Raw genomic sequence first — 25,355 nt, forward strand, 5'->3', positions numbered from 1 at the left:
CACGGGTTAGATACAGAGTAAAGCTCCCTTTACACTGTCCCATCAAACACTCCCAGGGTAGGTACAGCACGGGTTAGATACAGAGTAAAGCTCTCTCTACACTGTCCCATCAAACATTCCCAGGGCAGGTACAGCACGGGTTAGATACAGAGTAAAGCTCCCTCTACACTGTCCCATCAAACACTCCCGGGGCAGGTACAGCACGGGTTAGATACAGAGTAAAGTTCCCTCTACACTGTCCCATCAAACACTCCCAGGGCAGGTACAGCACGGGTCAGATACAGAGTAAAGCTCCCTCTACACTGCTCCATCAAACACTCCCAGGGCAGTTACAGCATGGGTTAGCTACAGAGTAAAGCTCCCTCTACACTGTCCCATCAAACACTCCCAGGGCAGGTACAGCACGGGTTAGATACAGAGTAAAGCTCCCTCTACACTGTCCCATCAAACACTCCCAGGGCAGGTACAGCACAGGTTAGATACAGAGTAAAGCTCCCTCTACACTGTCCCATCAAACACTCCCAGGGCAGGTACAGCACGGGTTAGATACAGAGTAAAGCTCCCTCTACACTGTCCCATCAAACACTCCCAGGGCAGGTACAGCACGGGTTAGATACAGAATAAAGCTCCCTCTACACTGTCCCATCAAACACTCCCAGGGCAGGTACAGCACGGGTTAGATACAGAGTAAAGCTCCCTCCACACTGTCCCATCATTTTCTGTCTTGTCCTGCCTTGTTTGGGCTTTGAGAAAGAGAATCTAGCCTGCTTGGTCATTCCCAAATTTTAGCCCAAGGCCGTTCACCAGATAATCTGACTGGCGCACGTCCCAAAACTGCTTCATCCACACATTGTTGTGCGATGGGTCTCACGGTTTATTCCCAGACGTGTGAACTGTTCAAATACTAGCCTAGAGCCCCACCTGCTGGATAAACTGAAATTGCAGCACCTTCTGTAGACTGGCATTCGCATGTGTCGTCGCCAGCAACTGTGATTGGTGACCTCACCGAGGACAAGCAGTGAGAGGAGACTTTCACACACCAGTCTGTGCTGGATCGGAGCCCAGGTCCCGGTTGTGAAAGGACTGCATTGCCCCCTACTGCAGCTCCCAGTCCCTGCTCCTGAGCTGATAGCATACCACATCAGCAGTGTTCAGTGATGAGGCTTTTAGACTCTTCCCATAACCCCAGCCTTCAACAAGCTAACACAGATTTGCTATCACTCCGATATTCTGCACATGGTTTCCTTATTGTACATGTTGCGACGTCACTGAGCTAATTATGTAAATTTGGAATTTACAATACTTTGAGGGGTGCAACACAGCTTCACCTTAGTGATACTGTGGCAAATAGGGTTTAAATTATGAAAGAGAAGAAAGACGTGCATTTATATAGCGTCTTTCACGACCACTGGATCTTTCAAAGCACTTTAAAGCCAATGAAGTACTTTTGAAGTGTAGTCACTGTTGTAATGTAGGAAACGCAGCAGCCAATTTGCACACAGCAAGATCCCACAAACAGCAACGTGATAATGACCAGATAATCTGTTTTAGTGACGTTGATTGAGGGATAAATATTGACCCAGGACACCGGGGAGAACTCCTCTGCTCTTCGAAATAGTGGCCATGGGATCTTTTACGTCCACCTGAGGGGGCAGACGGGGCCTTGGTTTAACAGCTTATTTGAAAGACGGCACCTCTGACAGTGCAGCACTCCCTCAGTACTGCCCCTCCGACAGTGCAGCGCTCCCTCAGTACTGCCCCTCCGACAGTGCAGCGCTCCCTCAGTACTGCCCCTCCGGCAGTGCAGCGCTCCCTCAGTACTGCCCCTCCGACAGTGCGGCGCACCCTCAGTACTGCCCCTCCGACAGTGCCGCGCTTGTACTGCACTGGGAGTGTCAGCCTAGATTTTTTGCTTAAGTCTCTGGGGTAGGACTATAAAACCACAACCTTCTGACTCAGAGGCAAGGGTTCTACCCACTGAGCCACGGCTGACACAGGTTGCTTCGACTGGGCTTGTATTCCCTCGAATATAGAAAATTAAGGGGTGATCGAATTGAGGCGCTTAAGAAAATTGAAGCATACGCTAGGATAGATAGAGAGAAACTATTTCCTCTGGTGGGGGAGTACACAATGGGGCATAAACATAAAATTAGAGCTCAGCTGTTCAGGGGTGATGTCAGTTTGCATTTTTTCACAAAAAGGGTAGTAGAAATCTGGAACTCTCCATCAATTGAAAATTTCAAAACCATGATTTTTATTACTTAAGGGTATTAAGAATTACAGAACCAAGGCAGTTAGATGGAGTTGATATATAGATCAGCCATGATCTAATTGAATGGTGGAACAGGCTCGAGGAGCTGAACGGCCTCCTTCTGTTCCTGTGTAACAGGCTCGAGGGGCTGAATGGCCTCCTCCTGTTCCTGTGTAACAGGCTCGAGGGACTGAATGGCCTCCTCCTGTTCCTGTGTAACAGGCTCGAGGAGCTGAATGGCCTCCTTCTGTTCCTGTGTAACAGGCTCGAGGAGCTGAATGGCCTCCTCCTGTTCCTGTGTAACAGGCTCGAGGAGCTGAACGGCCTCCTTCTGTTCCTGTGTAACAGGCTCGAGGAGCTGAATGGCCTCCTCCTGTTCCTGTGTAACAGGCTCGAGGGGCTGAATGACCTCCTCCTGTTCCTGTGTAACAGGCTCGAGGGGCTGAATGACCTCCTCCTGTTCCTGTGTAACAGGCTCGAGGGGCTGAATGGCCTCCTCCTGTTCCTGTGTAACAGGCTCGAGGGACTGAATGGCCTCCTCCTGTTCCTGTGTAACAGGCTCGAGGGGGCTGAATGGCCTCCTCCTGTTCCTGTGTAACAGGCTCGAGGGGCTGAATGGCCTCCTCCTGTTCCTGTGTAACAGGCTCGAGGGGCTGAATGGCCTCCTCCTGTTCCTGTGTAACAGGCTCGAGGGACTGAATGGGCTCATCCTGTTCCTGTGTAACAGGCTCGAGGGGCTGAATGGCCTCCTCTTGTTCCTGTGTAACAGGCTCGAGGAGCTGAATGGCCTCCTCCTGTTCCTGTGTAACAGGCTCGAGGGGCTGAATGGCCTCCTCCTGTTCCTGTGTAACAGGCTCGAGGGGGCTGAATGGCCTCCTCCTGTTCCTGTGTATCAGGCTCCAGGGGCTGAATGGCCTCCTCCTGTTCCTGTGTAACAGGCTCCAGGGGCTGAATGGCCTCCTCCTGTTCGAACATAAGAACATAAGAAATAGGAGCAGGAGTAGGCCAATCGGCCCCTCGAGCCTGCTCCGCCATTCAATGAGATCATGGCTGATCTGATCCTAACCGCCAATCTACTATCACAGAACCATCTCCTGAATCTAACAGAATTAGACACACGAAATAGGAGCAGGATCAGGCTACACGGCCCCTGGGCCCGCTCCGCTACCCACAGGGCCATGACCGATCCGAACCTAGACTCATGTCCAAATTCCTGCCCGCTCCCCGTAACCCTTAATTCCCTTTACTTCTAGGAAACTGTCTATTTCTGTTTTAAATTTATGTAATGATGTAGCTTCTACAGCTTTTTGGGGCAGCATATTCCATGGACCTACCACCCTCTGAGTGAAGTAGTTCCTCCTCATCTCAGTTTTGAAAGAGCAGCCCCTTATTCTAAGACTATGCCCCCTAGTTCTACTTTCACCCATCATCGGGAACATCCTCCCCGCATCCACCCGATCCAACCCCTTCACAATCTTATGTGTTTCAATAAGATCGCCTCTCATTCTTCTGAACTCCAATGAGTAGAGTCCCAATTTACTCAACCTCTCCTCATATGTCCATCCCCTCATCCCCGGGATTAACCGAGTGAACCTTCTTTGTACTGACTCGAGAGCAAGTATGTCTTTTCTTAAGTATGGACACCAAAACTGTATGCAGTATTCCAGGTGCGGTCTCACCAATACCTTGTACAACTGAAGCAATACCTCCCTATTTTTATATTCTATCCCCCTAGCAATGAAAGCCAACATTCCATTGGCCTTCTTAATCACTTGCTGCACCTGCATACTAACCTTTTGAGTTTCGTGCACCAGGACCCCCAGATCCCTTTGTACTTCAGTACTTTCCAGTTTCTTGCCATTAAGATAATAACTTGCTCTATGATTTTTCCTGCCAAAGTGCATAACCTCACACTTTCCAGTATTGTATTCCATCTGCCAAATCTCTGCCCACTTACTTAGCCTGTCTATGTCCCCTTGCAGGTTTTTTATGTCCTCCTCACTCACTACTTTCCCTCCCATCTTAGTATCATCTGCAAACTTTGATATGTTACACTCGGTCCCCTCCTCCAAATCGTTAATATAGATTGTAAAGAGTTGGGGACCCAGCACTAACCCCTGCGGAACACCACTAGTTACTGATTGCCAGTCTGAGAATGAACCATTTATCCCAACTGTGTAACAGGCTCCAGGGGCTTAATGGCCTCCTCCTGTTCCTGTGTAACAGGCTTGAGGGGCTGAATGGCCTCCTCCTGTTCCTGTGTAACAGGCTCGAGGGGCTGAATGGCCTCCTCTTGTTCCTGTGTAACAGGCTCCAGGGGCTGAATGGCCTCCTGTTCCTGTGTAACAGGCTCCAGGGGCTGAATGGCCTCCTCCTGTTCCTGTGTAACAGGCTCCAGGGGCTGAATGGCCTCCTCCTGTTCCTGTGTAACAGGCTCAAGGGGCTGAATGGCCTCCTCCTGTTCCTGTGTAACAGGCTCGAGGGGCTGAATGGCCTCCGCTTGTTCCTGTGTAACAGGCTCCAGGGACTGAATGGCCTCCTGTTCCTGTGTAACAGGCTCGAGGGGCTGAATGGCCTCCTCCTGTTCCTGTGTAACAGGCTCAAGGGGCTGAATGGCCTCCTCCTGTTCCTGTGTAACAGGCTCCAGGGGCTGAATGGCCTCCTGTTCCTGTGTAACAGGCTCGAGGGGCTGAATGGCCTCCTCCTGTTCCTGTGTAACAGGCTCGAGGTGCTGAATGGCCTCCTCCTGTTCCTGTGTAACAGGCTCGAGGGGCTGAATGGCCTCCTCCTGTTCCTGTGTAACAGGCTCGAGGGGCTGAATGGCCTCCGCTTGTTCCTGTGTAACAGGCTCGAGGGGCTGAATGGGCCTCCTCCTGTTCCTGTGTAACAGGCTCGAGGGGCTGAATGGCCTCCTCCTGTTCCTGTGTAACTGGCTCGAGGGGCTGAATGGCCTCCTCTTGTTCCTATGTTGTATGTTACACACCCAACAGACAAATCTGACAAAATATAACTCTTGGTGGCCGTGCCTTCTGTTGCCTGGGCCGTAAGCTCTGGAATTCCCTGCCTAAACCCCTCCACCTCTCTTTCCTCCTTTAAGACGCTCCTTAAAACCTACCTCTCATCTGCCCTAATTTCTCCTTATTGGCTTGGTGTCAAATTTTTAGTCTTATAATACTGTGAAGCGCCTTGGGACGTTTTACTACGTTAAAGGCGCTATAAAAATACAAGTTAGTGTTGTTGTTGAGCTTTGTCAGGGAGTGGGTACAGGGGCAATGGACCCAATGGGGAATGGGCAGGGAGTGGGACTAGAGAGAGAGCTCTGTCAGAGAGTGGGTACAGGGGCAATGGGCTGAATGCCCACCTCCTGCGCTGTAAATTGCTTTTAATTCTAGCTGCTTTGCAAGTGTTTCCCCTTCGTTTCTGAACGTGATGGTTTTTAGGCGGCTTCCCTCTGTAGTATCTCGGCTCCAGTGGCCATTCTTCACTGAGCCGAGAGAGTAGGTGTCAGCAAGGCAAGGGAGCATCACACGTGCACTTCTAGCAGGGACCACTAGTGAGTCATTGATTTTTCCCATCATATTCTGGGGCACTGAGGCTAATTGCAGTGCCCTGGTGATGAGCTAACTCAACACAGACCGAGAAAGACCCTGATCCCTTCTGATCTGTAGGGCTCAGCTCCCCCAAAAAGCGCTTTGGGACATCCTGAGGTCATGATAGGAGATATAGAAATGCAAGTCTTTTTTATTTATAGAGGCATTAATTAGAATGGAGGGACATGATGATGTAGCCTTAAAACTCGAGGTCATAAATATAAGATGGTCACTAATAAATCCATTAGAGAATTCAGGAGAGACTTCTCTACCCGAAGAGTGGAACTTGCTAACACAAGGAGCAGTTGAGGCGAACAGCATAGATACGTTTAACGGGGAGCCTAGACGAGTACATGTAGGTCCTTTACAGTCAGAGACAAGATAATTTATAATTGGGAATGAGGAAATGGCTGAGAAATTAAATAAATACTTTGTTTCTGTCTTCACGGAGGAAGACACAAAAAACCTCCCAGAAATACGAGAAAACCAAGGGTGTGACGAGAATGAGGAACTTAAAGAAATTATTATTAGTAAAAAAAAGTACTAGCAAAATTAATGGGACTAAAAGTCGACAAATCCCAAGGACCGGATGACCTACATCCTAAGGTTTTGAAAGAGGTGGCCATTGGGATAGTGGACGCATTGGTTGTCATCTTCCAAAATTCTATAGATTCTGGAACGGTTCCTGCAGATTGGAGGATAGCAAATGTAACCCCGCTATTTAAAAAAGGAGGGAGAGAGAAACCGGGGAACTACAGACCTGTTAGCCTCACATCAGTAGTTGGGAAAATGCTGGAATCTATTATAAAGGATGCAATAACTGGGCACTTAGAAACTAATAGTAAGATTGGGCAGAGTCAACATGGATTTATGAAAGGGAAATCCTGTTTAACAAACCTATTGGAGTTCTTTGAGGATGTAACTAGTGGAGTAGACAGAGGGGAACCGGTAGATGTGGTGTATTTGTATTTTCAGAAGGCCTTCGATAAGGTCCCACACAAGAGGTTGGTGAACAAAATTAGGACACATGGAATTGGGGGTAATATACTAGCATGGATTGAGAATTGGTTAACAGACAGAAAACAAAGAGTGGGGATAAACGGGTCTTTTTCAGGATGGCAGGCTGTGACTAGTGGGGTACCGCAAGGATCGGTGCTTGGGCCCCAGCTATTCACAATCTATATCAATGTTTTGGATGAGGGGACTAAATGTAACATTTCCAAATTTGCTGATGATACAAAGCTAGGTGGCAGTGTCCGTTGCGAAGAGGATGTGAAGAGGCTTCAAGGGGATCTCGACTGGCTCAGTGAGTGGGCAAGAACATGGCAAATGGAATATAATGTGGATAAATGTGAAGTTATCCACTTTGGTAGAAAAAAAGAAAGGCAGAATATTTCCTAAATGGTGAAAGATTGGGGAATGCAGATGCTCAAAGGGACCTGGGTGTCCTTGTACATGAGTCACTGAAAGTGAATGTGCAGGTGCAGCAAGCCATTAGGAAGGCAAATGGTATGCTGGCCTTCATTACAAGAGGATTTGAGTACAGGAGTAAAGAAGTCTTACTCCAATTATATCGGGCCTTGGTGAGACCACACCTGGAGTACTGTGTACAATTTTGGTCTCCTTACCTAAGGAAGGATATACTTGCCATAGAGGGAGTGCAACAAAGGTTCACGAGATTGATTCCTGGGATGGCGGGACTGTCGTATGAGAAGAGATCGAGTAAACTAGGCCTGTATTCTCTTGAATTCAGAAGAATGAGAGGGGATCTTATTAAAGCATACAAAATTATTACAGGGCTTGTTAGGGTGGATGCTGGGAGAATGTTTCCCTTGGCTGGGGAGTCTAGAACCAGGGGCCACAGCCTCAGGATAAAGGGTCGGCCATTCAGGACTGAGATAAGAAGAAATTTCTTCACACAGAGGGTGGTGAATCGTTGGAATTCTCTACCCCAGAGGACTGTGGAGGCTCAGTCATTGGGTATATTCAAAACAGAAGTTGATAGATTTCTGACTAGTAAAGGCATCAAGGGATATGGCGATAGGGCCGGTGAATGGAGTTGAGGCAGAAAATCAGCCATGATCTCATGAATTGCGGAGCAGGCTTGAAGGGCCAAATGGCCTACTCCTATTCCTTATGTTCTTCTGAGGGAGAAAGGAATAGAAGGATACGTTGATAGGGTGAGATGAATTGGATAGGAGAAGGCTCATGTGGAGCACAGACCAGCTGTGCCAAATGGCCTGTTTCTGTGCCGTAAATTCTATGTAACGTTTCTTTTCCTATTCCAGTTTCCGGAGGAATGGGAGAAGGTGTCTGTTTCCATTGTCCGGCCCGGCCCCATCCCCACCAGCAGTCCCTGCGGGAACACCATTCCCGCTGATGATCTGTTAGTCACAACCTTGCCATCAGGCTTCCGGTAAGGGACTCGTGAATGTCTTGTGTCTCGGAATGATGTGCGTTCGAGTCAGTGAAAGATTTGGGTTGGAGAGATCGTGTTTAAAAGATGTTTGCAATCAACTAGTTTCAGTTTCTATTGGTTCTCTGTAACTCTGTGTATTTGTGAGTCTTTACCCCTCCTCTCTCTTGCACTCTTTCTCTCCGTCTCTCTTTCTCTGTGAGTCTGTTTCTCTCTATGTTGCTCTCTGTCTCTCTCTCTCCCTTAGGTGTCAGTCGTGGCTCAGTTGGTAGCGCTCTCGCCTCTAGAGTCATGAGATTGTGGGTTTAAGCACCACTCCAGGACACTTGCCACAATCTGCAGTCAGTTTATTCTCATCTTTCAGGTACGTGGTCCTTCCTCAGCCAGTCTGCCTCGAACGTTCAGTCAGCTACACAATCCGGCTCGAATTTAAGCGTTACATTTCACGAGAGAGGATTCCTAACGCCAATATTCTCGTGGACTCTGTAAGTAATGGAAATCAATAGCGTGTGTGTGTGAACTGTGCAGCAATAAGGTGAGTTGGCCTAATCTTAGACATTTTATATTATGTGACTTTTTAAATACTTATCTGGGACCCACCTGTATGGTCTGGGGCTGGGGTCTAAAGATGGACATCTATAAACCACGTTACTGAGATAATGGTCACTGAGAAACTGGCATCTTGTACATTCTTCGATGATCACTGAGCATTTCTTGCTGTTGTGCGGTATTGCCAATAGATCAGAAGCTCTCTGTGTAAATCTCAGCAGGCCGGTTACACTGATCATGGTCTTGGAGTAGAGCGCCCTTTCAATGATTTGATTTCCCTGTTTTAGATCGTGTTGGCTCCTCGCTATTCCTCCATGGAGATGTTCATCGCTGGAGATGCTGCCTCCATCAGGAGGAAGGAGACCTTCGAGCGTTACCGCTGCCATGACAGCAGCGTAACAGTTGTCATGCCAACAATGACTGAAATCTGTGCTAAGCTGATCAGCAGCATGTCCGCTATAATCCACAACGGGGCACTGCGTGAGTAGGAAGTCGGGATCTGTTTGTGTTGTTGCGATAAACTCACAGACTGCAATCAAACGTGTATTAAACATCTGCTCCCTCCCCCACCGGTGCACCATGGCTGCAGTGTGTACTATCCATAGGATGCATTGCAGACACTTGCCAAGGTTTCTTCGGCAGCACCTCCCAAACCCGCGACCTCCACCGCCTAGAAGGACAAGGGCAGCAGGTGCATGGGAACACCACCACATCCAAGTTCCCCTCCAAGTCACACACCATCCCGAATTGGACACATACCGCTGTTCCTTCATGGTCACTGGGTCAAAATCCTGGAATCCCTCCCTAACAGCACTGTGGAAGCACCTTCACCACACGGACTGCAGCCATTCAAGAAAAAGCCCGCCACCACCTTCTCAAGGGGCAACTAGGGATGGGCAATAAATGCTGGCTTTGTGCCATTGTTTTTAAATGATGTGAAGCATAGGTAGGTTAGGTTTAATTACTGCCCACAGAGGGTGGGGAATGGATGGGATTGGTCCCCAGGGAGTTGGATATGATTGGTAAATTTGAGAGGGAGCTGGGTAGTTTTTGATGAAACTAGTGATTGATGGTTATCAGTAAGGGATTTTTTTTGATTTGGGTACCAGCGGGTTGGACGGCAATGGGCTTTACATTCCAATCCTACATTATGCAGCGAGTTGGTGTAATCTGACATAACTGCCTGAAAGGGTGTTGGAAGCAGATTCAGTAGTAACTTTCAAAAGGGAATTTTGGATTAATACTTGAAAAGGCAAAATTTTCAAAACTATGGGGAAAGAGCAGGGGAGTGGGACTAATTGGAGAGCTCTTTTAAAGAGCCGGCACAGGCACGATGGGCCAAATGGCCTCTTTCTGTGCTGTGAGATTCTATGATTATTGATGATGTTGAATGGACTGAGAAGCAGGTGCAGAGAATGAAAGACCTTATTGTTTTATTTGGTTTCAGCCTGCCGGTGTGACCCTCAAGGCTCACTGAGCTCGGAGTGCGAACCCAATGGCGGGCAGTGTCGGTGCAAGCCCAGAGTGATCGGCCGGCGTTGTCAACAATGCGCTCCCGGGACATACGGCTTCGGCCCAACGGGCTGCAAGGGTAAGGGATTGGGAGAAAGAAACTCTCCCGGTCATTCTGTTCCGATGTACTCCTGTTCCTGTGTACTCCTATTTTGATAGAGTAAATAAGGAGAAACTGTTTCCACTGGCAGGAGTGTCGGGAATCAGTGGAAGCAGATTTACATTGATTGACTAAAAGAACAAGAGGGGAAATGAGGAGAAATTTGTAAACACAGCAAGTTATGCTCCAGAATGTGCTGTCTGAAAGGGTGGTAGAAGTAGATACAATAATAATTTTCAAGTGGGAATTGGATAAATACTTGAAGGGGAAAAATTTGCAGGGCTCTGGGGAAAGAGCAGAGGAAGTGGGAATAATTGGAAGCTCTTTCAAAGAGCCGGCACAGGCACGAGGGGCCGACTAGCTTTCTTCTGTGCTGTAAGATTCTGTGATGATATGCCCGTTATGAGGCTCTGTGGTTCGATGGACAAACTCTCTCTTTCTGTCTGTTCCCCAGCCTGTAGCTGTATACAGGAGGGATCGTACAACATGCTCTGCGACCAGCTCACTGGGCAGTGCCAGTGCCGGGTAGGAGCATTCGGCATCCAGTGTAGTCAGTGCCAGCCCGGCCACTGGGGCTTCCCGAACTGCCAGCCGTGTCGATGCAATGGGCATGCAGAGGGGTGCGACCAGCGGACCGGAGCTTGTCTCACCTGCCGAAGCAACACCGTGGGGCAAAACTGCGAGCGGTGAGATCCCAATCAAACCACGTTATCTCCTTGGAATACAAATGCGCTTTGTACAGTGTGGGTACGGAGGGCATGGGATGCGTAATCATGGGAGTGATTTATACCCATAGAATCATAGAGGTTGCCAACAAAGGGGGAGGCCATTCAGTCCATGCCAGCTCTTTGTTAGCACAATCCGAAACGAATCCCACTGCCCCGCTCTCTCCCCATAGCCCTGTATCAATCCCAAAGCATCCCCATTGCCCCGCTCTCTCCCCATAGCCCTGTATCAATCCCAAAGCATCCCCATTGCCCCGCTCTCTCCCCATAGCCCTGTATCAGTCCCCAAACTAATCTCACTGCCCCACTCTCTCCCATTGGCCCTGTATCAATCCCAAACTAATCCCACTGCCCCGCTCTCTCCCCATAGCCCTGTATCAATCCCAAACTCATCCCACTGCCTCGCTCTCTCCCCATAGCCCTGTATCAATCCCCAAACTAATCTCACTGCCCCGCTCTCTCCCATTGGCCCTGTATCAATCCCAAAGCATCCCCATTGCCCCGCTCTCTCCCCATAGCCCTGTATCAATCCCAAACTAATCCCACTGCCCCGCTCTCTCCCCATAGCCCTGTATCAATCCCAAACTAATCCCACTGCCCCGCTCTCTCCCCATAGCCCTGTATCAATCCCAAACTCATCCCACTGCCTCGCTCTCTCCCCATAGCCCTGTATCAATCCCCAAACTAATCTCACTGCCCCGCTCTCTCCCATTGGCCCTGTATCAATCCCAAAGCATCCCCATTGCCCCGCTCTCTCCCCATAGCCCTGTATCAATCCCAAACTAATCCCACTGCCCCGCTCTCTCCCCATAGCCCTGTATCAATCCCAAACTAATCCCACTGCCCCGCTCTCTCCCCATAGCCCTGTATCAATCCCAAACTAATCCCACTGCCCCGCTCTCTCCCCATAGCCCTGTATCAATCCCAAACTAATCCCACTGCCCCGCTCTCTCCCCATAGCCCTGTATCAATCCCAAACTAATCCCACTGCCCCACTCTCTCCCCATAGCCCTGTATCAATCCCCAAACTAATCCCACTGCCCCGCTCTCTCCCATTGGCCCTGTATCAACCTCAAACTAATCCCACTGCCCCGCTCTCTCCCCATAGCCCTGTATCAATCCCAAACTAATCCCACTGCCCCACTCTCTCCCCATAGCCCTGTATCAATCCCCAAACTAATCTCACTGCCCCACTCTCTCCCATTGGCCCTGTATCAATCTCAAACTAATCCCACTGCCCCGCTCTCTCCCCATAGCCCTGTATCAATCCCAAACTAATCCCACTGCCCCGCTCTCTCCCCATAGCCCTGTATCAATCCCAAACTAATCCCACTGCCCCGCTCTCTCCCCATAGCCCTGTATCAATCCCAAACTAATCCCACTGCCCCGCTCTCTCCCCATAGCCCTGTATCAATCCCAAACTAATCCCACTGCCCCGCTCTCCACATAGCCCTGTATCAATCCCAAACTAATCCCACTGCCCCGCTCTCTCCCCATAGCCCTGTATCAATCCCAAACTAATCCCACTGCCCCGCTCTCTCCCCATAGCCCTGTATCAATCCCAAACTAATCCCACTGCCCCGCTCTCTCCCCATAGCCCTGTATCAATCCCACACTAATCCCACTGCCCCACTCTCTCCCCATAGCCCTGTATCAATCCCAAACTAATCCCACTGCCCCACTCTCTCCCCATAGCCCTGTATCAATCTCAATCTAATCCCACTGTCCCACTCTCTCCCCATAGCCCTGCATCAATCCCAAACTAATCCCACTGTCCCGCACTCTCCCCATAGCCCTGCATCAATCCCAAACTAATCCCACTACCCTGCTCTCTTCCCATAGCCCTGTATCATCCTCTGCTTTGAATATTTATCCAATTTTCCCTTAAAAGATGCAATGGTCTATGTCTCAACCACTCCCTGTGGCAAACTATTCCTGCCAGAAACCTGTTGTGAGTTAAAATCCATCCCATGGTTTACCTGTGTGTTTGATCTATGTGCCCCTGTGTTTTTTTTTCCCCTTTCTCTTGTTCTGTTCTTTCTGAAATGCTGTTTATCTGTAATATCTTCAGTTCTGGGACAGGTCTAATTCCTGGAACATCAACAGTTCCTGTTTTATTGACTAACTCATTCTTGACTTTCTCGTCTGGTCAGTCGCTCATCCTAGTGGCAAACTGATGGCTCAGCATCACAGCAGAGTGTTACTGCAGCAGGAACAAAGGTGAACCGTACAGCACAGGAGACCATTCGGCCCATCGAACCTGTGCTGGTGCTAGCTCTTCAATTGAAACAATCTACTCTAATCCCATTTCACTGTATATATTTTCTTTTCAAATCCTTATCTAGTTCCTTTTTAAATGATATAAAAACACCTGCAGATGCTGCTTGACCTGCTGAGTATTTCCAGCATTTTCTGTTTTTATTTCAGATTCCAGCATCTGCAGTGTTTTGCTATTGCCTCTTTAAGTGATGTTACAGTCTCTGCCTCCATACCCCTTTGTGGTAAACCATTCCCTGTTCAGATTAACCTTCTGTGTGAAAAAAACAGTGAGGACTATAGTAACAGACTTCAGGAGGACATAAACAGACTGTTGAAATGGACAGACACGTGGCAGATTAAATTTAATGCAGAGAAATGTGAAGCGATGAATTTAGGAAGGAAGAATGAGGAGAAACAATATAAACTAAATGGTGCAATTTTAAAGTGGGTGCTGGAAGAGAGAACCCCAGGAATGTATGTACACAAATCTTAGAAGGTAGCAGAACAAGTTGAGAAGGCTTGAAAAAGCATATGGGATCCTTGGCTTTATAAATAGAGGTATAGATTGCAAAAGCAAGGATGTTCTGCTAAACCTTGATAAATCATTGGTTGGGCCCAGCTGGAGTATTGTGTCCAATTCTGGGCACCACACTTTAAGAAGGATGCAGAGGAGATTTACGAGAATGGTACCAGGGATGCGGGACTTCAGTTATGTGAAGAGACTGCAGAAGCTGGGATTGTTCTCTTTAGAGGGGAGATTTAATGGAGCTGTTCAAAATCATGAAGGGTTTTAATAGAGTAAATAAGGAGAAACTGTTTCCAGTAGGAGAAGGATTGGTAACCAGAGGACACAGATTTAAGGTATTTGGCAAAAGAATCAGGGGGGAGATTAGAATTTTTTTTACGCAGTGAATTGTTATGATCTGGCATGCACTGCCTGAACGGATGGTGGAAGCAGATTCTATGATTCTGTGAGCAAACTGATGGAGTACCACAACCATTTTTAGAAGGTGCTTGTGCCAAATGCAAAAATGTTTGTTACAGATTTTTTTAATACTGTGGACTGTTATGTGAATTATGGAAATATAAAGAATTACAGAATATCTTAATTCTTTTTGATTTTTTTCATAACGTAAGGTAAAAATCCTGTAATCAAGCTTTCTAATTTTGGAATTAGTGCTTGCAGTAAATTTTTAAAAATATCTATCTTTGGGAGGAGGGATATTACCGGGTCTCAGGGTATCATAACCCTTAGCCTAACCCCCCACTGTCCAACCCCCCCTCAACCCAACCCTCCTAACCCCCCCACAACCCTCCCCGGGTAACCCACCCCGGGTAACCCCCCCTCAACCCTCCCCGCCCAACCCCCCCCGCCCAACCCTCCCGCCCAACCCCCCCGCCCAACACCCCCCCCGCCCATCCCTCCCCGCCCAACCCCCCCGCCCAACCCTCCCCTCCTCAACCCTCCCCGCCCAACCCCTCCCGCCCAACCCTCCCCGCCCAACCCTCCTCGCCCAACCCCCCCCGCCCAACCCTCCCCGCCCAACTCCCCCCGCCCAACCCTCCCCGCCCAACCCCCCCCGCCCAACCCTCCCCGCCCAACCCCCCCGCCCAACCCTCCCCGCCCAACTCCCCCCGCCCAACCCCCCCCGCCCAACCCTCCCCGCCCAACCCCCCCGCCCAACCCTCCCCGCCCAACCCCCCCCGCCCAACCCCCCCCGCCCAACCCTCCCCGCCCAACCCTCCCCGCCCAACTCCCCCCGCCCAACCCTCCCCGCCCAACCCCCCCCGCCCAACCCTCCCCGCCCAACTCCCCCCGCCCAACCCTCCCCGCCCAACCCTCCCCGCCCAACCCCCCCGCCCAACCCTCCCCGCCCAACCCCCCCCGCCCAAACCTCCCCGCCCAACCCCCCCGCCCAACCCTCCCCGCCCAACCCCCCCGCCCAACCCTCCCCGCCCAACCCTCCCCGCCCAACCCTCCCCGCCCAACCCTCCCCGCCCAACCCCCCCGCCCAACCCTCCCCGCCCAACTCCCCCCGCCCAACCCTCCCCGCCCAACCCTCCCCGCCCATCCCTCCCCGCCCATCCCTCCCCGCCCAACCCTCCCCGCCCAACCCCCCCCGCCCAACCCCCCCCGCCCAACCCTCCCCGCCCATCCCTCCCCGCCCAACCCCCTCCGCCCAACTCCCCGCCCAACCCCCCCCGCCCAACCCCCCCGCCCAACCCCCCCCGCCCAACCCTCCCCGCCCAACCCCCCCGCCCAACCCTCCCCGCCCAACCCCCCCCGCCCAACCCTCCCCGCCCATCCCGCCCCGCCCAACCCCCCCCGCCCAACCCTCCCCGCCCATCCCTCCCCGCCCAAACCCCCCCGCCCAACCCTCCCCGCCCAACCCCCCCCCGCCCAACCCTCCCCGCCCAACCCCCCCGCCCAACCCCCCCGCCCAACCCTCCCCGCCCATCCCTCCCCGCCCAACCCTCCCCGCCCAACCCCCCCCGCCCAACCCTCCCCGCCCAACTCCCCCCCGCCCAACCCTCCCCGCCCAACCCCCCCCGCCCAACCCTCCCCGCCCAACCCCCCCCGCCCAACCCTCCCCGCCCAACTCCCCCCGCCCAACCCTCCCCGCCCAACCCTCCCCGCCCAACCCCCCCCGCCCAACGCTCCCCGCCCAACCCCCCCGCCCAACCCTCCCCGCCCAACCCCCCCGCCCAACCCTCCCCGCCCAACTCCCCCCGCCCAACCCTCCCCGCCCAACTCCCCCCGCCCAACCCCCCCCGCCCAACCCCCCCCCGCCCAACCCCCCCGCCCAACCCTCCCCGCCCAACCCTCCCCGCCCAACCCCCCCCGCCCAACCCTCCCCGCCCAACCCCCCCGCCCAACCCTCCCCGCCCAACCCCCCCGCCCAACCCTCCCCGCCCAACTCCCCCCGCCCAACCCTCCCCGCCCAACCCTCCCCGCCCAACCCCCCCGCCCAACCCTCCCCGCCCATCCCTCCCCGCCCAACTCCCCCCGCCCAACCCTCCCCGCCCAACCCTCCCCGCCCAACCCCCCCCGCACAACCCTCCCCGCCCATCCCTCCCCGCCCAACCCCCCCCGCCCAACCCTCCCCGCCCAACCCCCCCGCCCAACCCCCCCCGCCCAACCCCCCCCGCCCAACCCTCCCCGCCCAACCCCCCCGCCCAACCCCCCCGCCCAACCCCCCCGCCCAACCCTCCCCGCCCAACCCTCCCCGCCCAACCCCCCCGCCCAACTCCCCCCGCCCAACCCCCCCGCCCAACCCTCCCCGCCCAATCCTCCCCGCCCAACCCCCCCGCCCAACCCCCCCCGCCCAACCCTCCCCGCCCAACCCCCCCGCCCAACCCTCCCCGCCCAACCCCCCCCGCCCAACCCCCCCGCCCAACCCTCCCCGCCCAACCCTCCCCGCCAACCCTCCCCGCCCAACCCTCCCCGCCCAACCCCCCCCGCCCAACCCTCCCCGCCCAACCCCCCCGCCCAACCCTCCCCGCCCATCCCTCCCCGCCCAACCCCCCCGCCCAACCCTCCCCGCCCAACCCTCCCCGCCCAACTCCCCCCGCCCAACCCCCCCGCCCAACCCTCCCCGCCCATCCCCCCCCGCCCAACCCCCCCCGCCCAACCCCCCCCGCCCAACCCTCCCCGCCCAACCCCCCCGCCCAACCCTCCCCGCCCAACCCTCCCCGCCCAACCCTCCCCGCCCAACCCCCCCGCCCAACACCCCCGCCCATCCCTCCCCGCCCAACCCCCCCGCCCAACCCCCCCCGCCCAACCCTCCCCGCCCATCCGTCCCCGCCCAACACCCCCGCCCATCCCTCCCCGCCCAACCCCCCCGCCCAACCCTCCCCGCCCAACCCCCCCGCCCAACCCCCCCCGCCCAAACCTCCCCGCCCAACCCCCCCCGCCCAACCCTCCCCGCCCAACCCCCCCCGCCCAACCCTCCCCGCCCAACCCTCCCCGCCCAACCCCCCCGCCCAACCCCCCCGCCCAACACCCCCCCGCCCATCCCTCCCCGCCCAACCCCCCCGCCCAACCCTCCCCGCCCAACCCCCCCCGCCCAACCCTCCCCGCACATCCCTGCCCGCCCATCCCTCCCCGCCCAACCCCCCCGCCCATCCCTCCCCGCCCATCCCTCCCCGCCCATCCCTCCCCGCCCAACACCCCTGCCCATCCCTCCCCGCCCAACCCCCCCGCCCAACCCTCCCCGCCCAACCCCCCCGCCCAACCCTCCCCGCCCAACCCCCCCGCCCAACTCCCCCCGCCCAACCCTCCCCGCCCAACCCCCCCCGCCCAACCCCCCCGCCCCCAACCCCCCCCGCCCAACCCCTCCCCGCCCATCCGTCCCCCGCCCAACACCCCCGCCCAACCCCCCCCGCCCAACCCTCCCCGCCCATCCGTCCCCGCCCAACCCCCCCGCCCAACCCCCCCCGCCCCAACCCTCCCCGCCCATCCCTCCCCGCCCAACCCCCCCCGCCCAACCCCCCCCGCCCAACCCTCCCCGCCCATCCGTCCCCGCCCAACACCCCCGCCCATCCCTCCCCGCCCAACCCTCCCGCCCAACCCCCCCCGCCCAAACCTCCCCGCCCAACCCCCCCCGCCCAACCCTCCCCGCCCAACCCCCCCCCGCCCAACCCTCCCCGCCCAACCCCCCCCGCCCAACCCCTCCCCGCCCAACCCCCCCCGCCCAACCCTCCCCGCCCAACCCCCCCGCCCAACCCTCCCCGCCCAACCCCCCCCGCCCAAACCTCCCGCCCAACCCTCCCCGCCCAACTCCCCCCCCGCCCAACCCTCCCCGCCCAACCCCCCCGCCCAACCCTCCCCGCCCAACCCTCCCCGCCAACCCTCCCCGCCCAAACCCCCCGCCCAACCCTCCCCGCCCAACCCCCCCGCCCAACACCCCCCCGCCCATCCCTCCCCACCCAACCCCACCGCCCAACCCTCCCCGCCCAACCCCCCCCCGCCCAACCCTCCCCGCCCATCCCTCCCCGCCCATCCCTCCCCGCCCAACCCCCCCGCCCAACCCCCCCGCCCAACCCTCCCCGCCCAACCCTCCCCGCCCATCCCTCCCCGCCCATCCCTCCCCACCCAACCCCCCCCGCCCAACCCCCCCCCGCCCAACCCTCCCCGCCCATCCCTCCCCGCCCATCCCTCCCCGCCCAACCCCCCCCGCCCAACCCCCCCCCGCCCAACCCTCCCCGCCCATCCCTCCCCGCCATCCCTCCCCGCCCAACCTCCCCGCCCATCCCTCCCCGCCCATCCCAACCCGCCCAACCCCCCCCGCCCAACCCTCCCCGCCCATCCCTCCCCGCCCAACCCCCCCCGCCCAACCCCCCCCGCCCATCCCTCCCCGCCCAAACCCCCCCCGCCCATCCCTCCCCGCCCATCCCTCCCCGCCCATCCCCCCCGCCATCCCCCCCCGCCCAACCCCCCCCGCCCAACCCTCCCCGCCCATCCCTCCCCGCCCAACCCCCCCCCGCCGCCCAACCCCCCGCCAACCCTCCCATCCATCCCCCCCGCCCAACCCCCCCCCGCCCAACCCCCCCCGCTCAACCCCCCCCGCCCAACCCCCCCCGCCCAACCCGCCCCCACCCAACCCCCCCCGCCCAACCCCCCCCGCCCAACCCTCCCCACCCAACCCCCCCGTCCAACCCCCCCGCCCAACCCTCCCCGCCCAACCCTCCCCGTCCATCCCCCCCCGCCCAGCCCATCCCCCACCGCCCATCCCCCCCCCGTCCAACCCCCCCGCCCAACCCTCCCCGTCCATCCCCCCCAGCCCAACCCCCCCGCCCAACACCCCCAGCCCATCCCTCCCCGCCCAACCCTCCCCGTCCAACCCCCCCGCCCAACCCTCCCCCGCCCAACCCCCGCCGCCCAACCCTCCCCCACCCAACCCTCCCCGCCCAACCCTCCCCGGGTAACTCTCCCTCAACCCTCCCCGCCCTAACCCTTCCCCACCCAACCCTCCCCGCCCTAACCCTCCCCCCACCTAACCCTCCCCGCCCAACCCTCCCCGGGTAACCCTCCCCCACCCAACCCTCCTTGGGTAACCCTCCCCGGGTAACTCTCCTCAACCCTCCCCCACCCAACCCTCCCCCGCCCAACCCTCCCCGCCTAACCCTCCCCCACCCAACCCCTCCCCCGCCTAACCCTCCCCGCCTAACCCTCCCCCGCCTAACCCTCCCCGCCTAACCCTCCCTCAACCCTCCCTGCCTAACCCTCCCCCACCCAACCCTCACCGCCTAACCCTCCCTCAACCCTCCCCGCCTAATCCTCCCTGGGCAACTCTTCCCCCAACCCTCAATTTATTCTTCCCCTTCCCTTAATCCTTTCCCTTAACTTTCCCCTAACACCTACCCTAAGCCTAACCCTTACTCTAACCCGTACCCTAACACGAATACTGGAAAAGTATTGTAGAATTGCAATTTTTCTCCACCCCTTCTTGCCAAACAGATGTGCCGCCGGTTACTATGGAAACCCTGTACTGGGTTCCGGGGAGCAGTGCCGCCCTTGCCCCTGTCCCGGAGGCCCTGGCAGTGGTCGACATTTTGCCACCTCGTGCTATCAGGAAGCGAGGACAAGACAAGTGGTGTGTAACTGCAACCAGGGATACACAGGTAGGACACTGTGAAGGAACATGTGCTGGGTCCCCACTGCAATGCTTTAGAAGCAGCTCTGGTGATACTTAACAAGGCAGATGGGAGATGTCACTGTAGACAGGCAGATACATTGGCTGTGCTTGATTGGGGGTGCTTCAATATGAGCTTACCGAGCCAAACAAACTACAATAATGTGAGTCTGTGTCTGTGGAACTGAACCCCAGTGAGAGTCAGTGTCTGTGGAACTGTACCCCAGTGAGAGTCAGTGTCTCTGGAACTGTACCCCGGTGAGAGGCAGTGTCTGTGGAACTGTACCCCAGTGAGAGGCAGTGTCTGTGGAACTGTACCCCAGTGAGAGGCAGTGTCTGTGGAACTGTACCCCAGTGAGAGGCAGTGTCTGTGGAACTGTACCCCAGTGAGAGTCAGTGTCTGTGGAACTGTACCCCAGTGAGAGCCAGTGTCTGTGGAACTTTACCCCAGTGAGAGTCAGTGTCTGTGGAACTGTACCCCAGTGAGAGTCAGTGCCTGTGGAACTGTACCCCAGTGAGAGTCAGTGTCTGGAACTGTACCCCAGTGAGAGTCAGTGTCTGTGGAACTGTACCCCAGTGAGAGTCAGTGTCTGTGGAATTGCACTCCAATAAGGAGTCAGAAGCAGTAGGATTAAATTGGACGTTATTTTCTCTGTTTGTGTATTATCCTCTCAACAAAAACTTGTATTTATATATTGCCTTTAACGTAGTAAAACGTCCCAAGGCGCCTCACAGGAGTGTTATAAGACAAAAAATTTGACACGGAGCCACATAAGGAGAAATGAGAACAGATGACCAAAAGCTTAGTCAGAGTTAGGTTTTAAGGAGAGTCTTAAAGAAGGAAAGAGAGGTGGAGAGGTTTAGGGAGGGAATTCCAGAGCTTAGGGCCCAGGCAGCTGAAGGCATGGCCGCCGATGATGGAGTGATTAAAATCAGGGTGCTCAGGAAGGCAGAATTACAGGAGTGCAGATATCTCTGGGTGGGGGGTGTGCGGCTGAAGGAGATCAGAGATTGAGAGGGACAAGGCCATGGAGGGATTTGAAAACAAGGATGAGAATTTTACAATTGAGCCGTTGCTTAACCCGGAGCTAATGTAGGTCAGCGAGCACAGGGGTGATGGGTGAACGGGACTGGGTGTGAGTTAGGACACGGGGCAGTGAGCACAGGGGGTGATGGGTGAACGGGACTGGGTGTGAGTTAGGACACGGGGCAGTGAGCACAGGGGTTGATGGGTGAACGGGACTGGGTGTGAGTTAGGACACGGGGCAGTGAGCACAGGGGGTGATGGGTGAACGGGACTGGGTGTGAGTTAGGACACGGGGCAGTGAGCACAGGGGGTGATGGGTGAACAGGACTGGGTGTGAGTTAGGACACGGGGCAGTGAGCACAGGGGGTGATGGGTGAACGGGACTGGGTGTGAGTTAGGACACGGGGCAGTGAGCACAGGGGGTGATGGGTGAACGGGACTGGGTGTGAGTTAGGACACGGGGCAGTGAGCACAGGGGGTGATGGGTGAACGGGACTGGGTGTGAGTTAGGAGACGGGGCAGTGAGCACAGGGGGTGATGGGTGAACAGGACTGGGTGTGAGTTAGGACACGGGGCAGTGAGCACAGGGGGTGATGGGTGAACGGGACTGGGTGTGAGTTAGGACACGGGGCAGTGAGCACAGGGGGTGATGGGTGAACGGGACTGGGTGTGAGTTAGGACACGGGGCAGTGAGCACGGGGTGATGGGTGAACGGGACTGGGTGCGAGTTAGGACACGGGGCAGTGAGCACGGGGTGATGGGTGAACAGGACTGGGTCTGAGTTAGGACACGGGGCAGTGAGCACAGGGGGTGATGGGTGAACGGGACTGGGTGTGAGTTAGGACACGGGGCAGTGAGCACAGGGAGTGATGGGTGAACGGGACTGGGTGTGAGTTAGGACACGGGGCAGTGAGCACAGGGGGTGATGGGTGAACGGGACTGGGTGTGAGTTAGGACACGGGGCAGTGAGCACAGGGGGTGATGGGTGAACGGGACTGGGTGTGAGTTAGGACACGGGGCAGTGAGCACAGGGGGTGATGGGTGAACGGGACTGGGTGTGAGTTAGGACACGGGGCAGAGAGCACAGGGGGTGATGTGTGAACGGGACTGGGTGTGAGTTAGGACACGGGGCAGTGAGCACGGGGTGATGGGTGAACGGGACTGGGTGCGAGTTAGGACACGGGGCAGTGAGCACAGGGGGTGATGGGTGAACGGGACTGGGTGTGAGTTAGGACACGGGGCAGTGAGCACGGGGTGATGGGTGAACGGGACTGGGTGTGAGTTAGGACACGGGGCAGTGAGCACAGGGGGTGATGGGTGAACGGGACTGGGTGTGAGTTAGGACACGGGGCAGTGAGCACAGGGGGTGATGGGTGAACGGGACTGGGTGTGAGTTAGGACACGGGGCAGTGAGCACAGGGGGTGATGGGTGAACGGGACTGGGTGTGAGTTAGGACACGGGGCAGTGAGCACAGGGAGTGATGGGTGAACGGGACTGGGTGTGAGTTAGGACACGGGGCAGTGAGCACAGGGGGTGATGGGTGAACGGGACTGGGTGTGAGTTAGGACATGGGGCAGTGAGCACAGGGGGTGATGGGTGAACGGGACTGGGTGTGAGTTAGGACACGGGGCAGTGAGCACAGGGGTGATGGGTGAACGGGACTGGGTGTGAGTTAGGACACGGGCAGCCGTGTTTTGGATGACCTCGTGTTTATGTAGGGTAGAACATCGGAGGCCAGCAGGAGTGCATTGGAATAGTCCCATCTAGAGGTAACAAAGGCATGGATGAAGGTTTCAGCAGCGGATGAGCTGAGGCAAGGGCAGAGACGGGCGATGTTACAGAGGTGGAAATAGGTGGTTTTAGTTATGGCGCAGATATGTGATCGGAAGCTCATTTCAGGGTCAGATATGACACCAAGGTTGCGAACAGTCTGGTTCAGCCTCAGACAGATGCTAGGGAGAAGGATGGAGTCGGTGGCTAGGGAATGGAGTTCGTGGCGGGGGCTGAAATCAGTGGCTTAAGTATTCCCAATATTTAATTGGAGAAAATTTCTGCTCATCCAGTACTTGATGACAAGCAGTCTGACAATTTACAGACCGTGGAGTGGTCGAGATAAGTGGTGGTGTGGTAGAGCTGGGTGTCATCAGCGTACAAGTGGAAACTCCCAACCAACTCCAGTCTCATAGAAACATAGAAGATAGGAGCAGGAGTAGGCCATTCGGCCCTTCGAGCCTGCTCCGCCATTCAATGAGATCGTGGCTGATCATCCAATTTCAGTACCCTGTCCCTGCTTTACTTTACCCATGTAACTTTTCTTACACCCAGGGGTGGTTAAGCGGTCCAGTGGAGGGCACCGTGAGTAATTGTTGTTCTTGCACTGCTCGTGACGCCATGCATGGCTTGCCCTCTTGTGTGGTGACTGTCCGGCTCACTGGCGTTGTAGATGTCAGCATTAACAAGGAAGTCGTTTGTTGTTGGCTCCTGTTTTAAAGGCACACGGAACCTCATTTCTATAGCGCCTTTCGCAACCTCAGACATCCCAAATGCTTCAAAGCCAATGAAGTATTTTGATGTGTAGTCACTGTTGTTTTGTCAGCAAATGTGGCAGCCAATTTGCACACAGCAAGCTGCTACAAACAGCATTGAGATAAATGACCGGGTAATCTGTTTTAGTGGGTTTTAAAAGGAATGCTGGCACAGGACACTGCTCTTCTTCAAATAGTGCCGTAGGATCTTTTACATCTGAGAGGGCCCTCGGTTTAACGACTCAACCGAAAGAGGGCACCTCCGACAGTGTAGCCCTCCCTCAGTATTGCCCCTCGACAGTGCGGCGCTCCCTCAGTACTGCCCCTCCGACAGTGCGGCGCTCCCTCAGTACTGCCCCTCCGACAGTGCAGCACTCCCTCAGTACTGCCCCTCCGACAGTGCGGCGCTCCCTCAGTACTGCCCCTCCGACAGTGCGGCGCTCCCTCAGTACTGCCCCTCCGACAGTGCGGCGCTCCCTCAGTACTGCCCCTCCGACAGTGCGGCGCTCCCTCAGTACTGCCCCTCCGACAGTGCGGCGCTCCCTCAGTACTGCCCCTCCGACAGTGCGGCGCTCCCTCAGTACTGCCCCTCCGACAGTGCAGCACTACCTCAGTACTGCCCCTCCGACAGTGCAGCACTACCTCAGTACTGCCCCTCCGACAGTGCAGCGCTCCCTCAGTACTGCCCCTCCGACAGTGCAGCGCTACCTCAGTACTGCCCCTCCGACAGTGCAGCACTCCCTCAGTACTGCCCCTCCGACAGTGCAGCACTACCTCAGTACTGCCCCTCCGACAGTGCAGCGCTCCCTCAGTACTGCCCCTCCGACAGTGCAGCGCTCCCTCAGTACTGCCCCTCCGACAGTGCAGCGCTCCCTCAGTACTGCCCCTCCGACAGTGCAGCGCTACCTCAGTACTGCCCCTCCGACAGTGCAGCACTCCCTCAGTACTACCCCTCCGACAGTGCGGCGCTCCCTCAGTACTGCCCCTCTGACAGTGCGACGCTCCCTCAGTACTGCCCCTCCGACAGTGCGACGCTCCCTCAGTACTGCCCCTCCGACAGTGCTGCCCTCCCTCAGTACTGCCCCTCCGACAGTGCAGCACTCCCTCAGTACTGCCCCTCCGACAGTGCAGCCCTCCCTCAGTACTGCCCCTCCGACAGTGCAGCCCTCCCTCAGTACTGCCCCTCCGACAGTGCAGCACTCCCTCAGTACTGCCCCTCCGACAGTGCAGCACTCCCTCAGTACTGCCCCTCCGACAGTGCAGCGTTCCCTCAGTACTGCCCCTCCGACAGTGCAGCACTCCCTCAGTACTGCCCCTCCGACAGTGCAGCGTTCCCTCAGTACTGCCCCTCCGACAGTGCAGCGCTCCCTCAGTACTGACACTGGGGTGTCAGCCTAGATTATGTGCTCAAGTCTCGAGTGGGACTTGAACCCACAACCTTCTGACTCAGAGATGAGAGAGTGCTGTCCACTGAGCCACGGCTGACACTTGGATTCGAACTTTGATCTCCCATTTACCCAATGCTGCGTTTGAAACTCAACAACAGGAAGTGTTCTGAGGGGGTAAGAGGAATCATTGGCTTGCAAGCAAAACTTTTATAGACAGTCTGAGGTAGTGTATTGATAAACTAAAAATATAAACATTTACTTAGCATTTTCTGGTGGGAATTGGCCATCTTAATTTTCCTGCGTTTTTTGAAAAAAAGCATAACGAGATTTTAACTAATTCAAGTTTCTAATATAATAATGCTATAAAGGTGGATGTG

General features: G+C 56.0%; 1 protein-coding gene across 3 annotated transcripts in view; it reads left to right on the top strand.

The window, feature by feature from the left end:
- LOC147111358 (laminin subunit beta-2-like) overlaps nucleotides 1–25,355 on the top strand; it is a 201,977-nt gene that overhangs the window by 130,332 nt on the left and 46,290 nt on the right. For 2 of the 3 annotated variants that reach the window (XM_086002168.1, XM_086002166.1), the window contains exons 15-21: nucleotides 8,130–8,257; nucleotides 8,622–8,742; nucleotides 9,094–9,286; nucleotides 10,254–10,397; nucleotides 10,873–11,104; nucleotides 19,863–20,026; nucleotides 23,391–23,420. In XM_086002168.1, the coding sequence (XP_085858294.1) occupies nucleotides 8,130–8,257; nucleotides 8,622–8,742; nucleotides 9,094–9,286; nucleotides 10,254–10,397; nucleotides 10,873–11,104; nucleotides 19,863–20,026; nucleotides 23,391–23,420 (1,012 nt within the window). The remainder of the gene's footprint in view (nucleotides 1–8,129; nucleotides 8,258–8,621; nucleotides 8,743–9,093; nucleotides 9,287–10,253; nucleotides 10,398–10,872; nucleotides 11,105–19,862; nucleotides 20,027–23,390; nucleotides 23,421–25,355) is intronic. The other variant, XM_086002167.1, reaches the window with a different exon arrangement.

Source organism: Somniosus microcephalus, chromosome 11 (assembly GCF_052327205.1).
Source record: "Somniosus microcephalus isolate GS21.2 chromosome 11, FLI_Smic_1.0, whole genome shotgun sequence".
Classification (NCBI taxonomy): domain Eukaryota; kingdom Metazoa; phylum Chordata; class Chondrichthyes; order Squaliformes; family Somniosidae; genus Somniosus; species Somniosus microcephalus.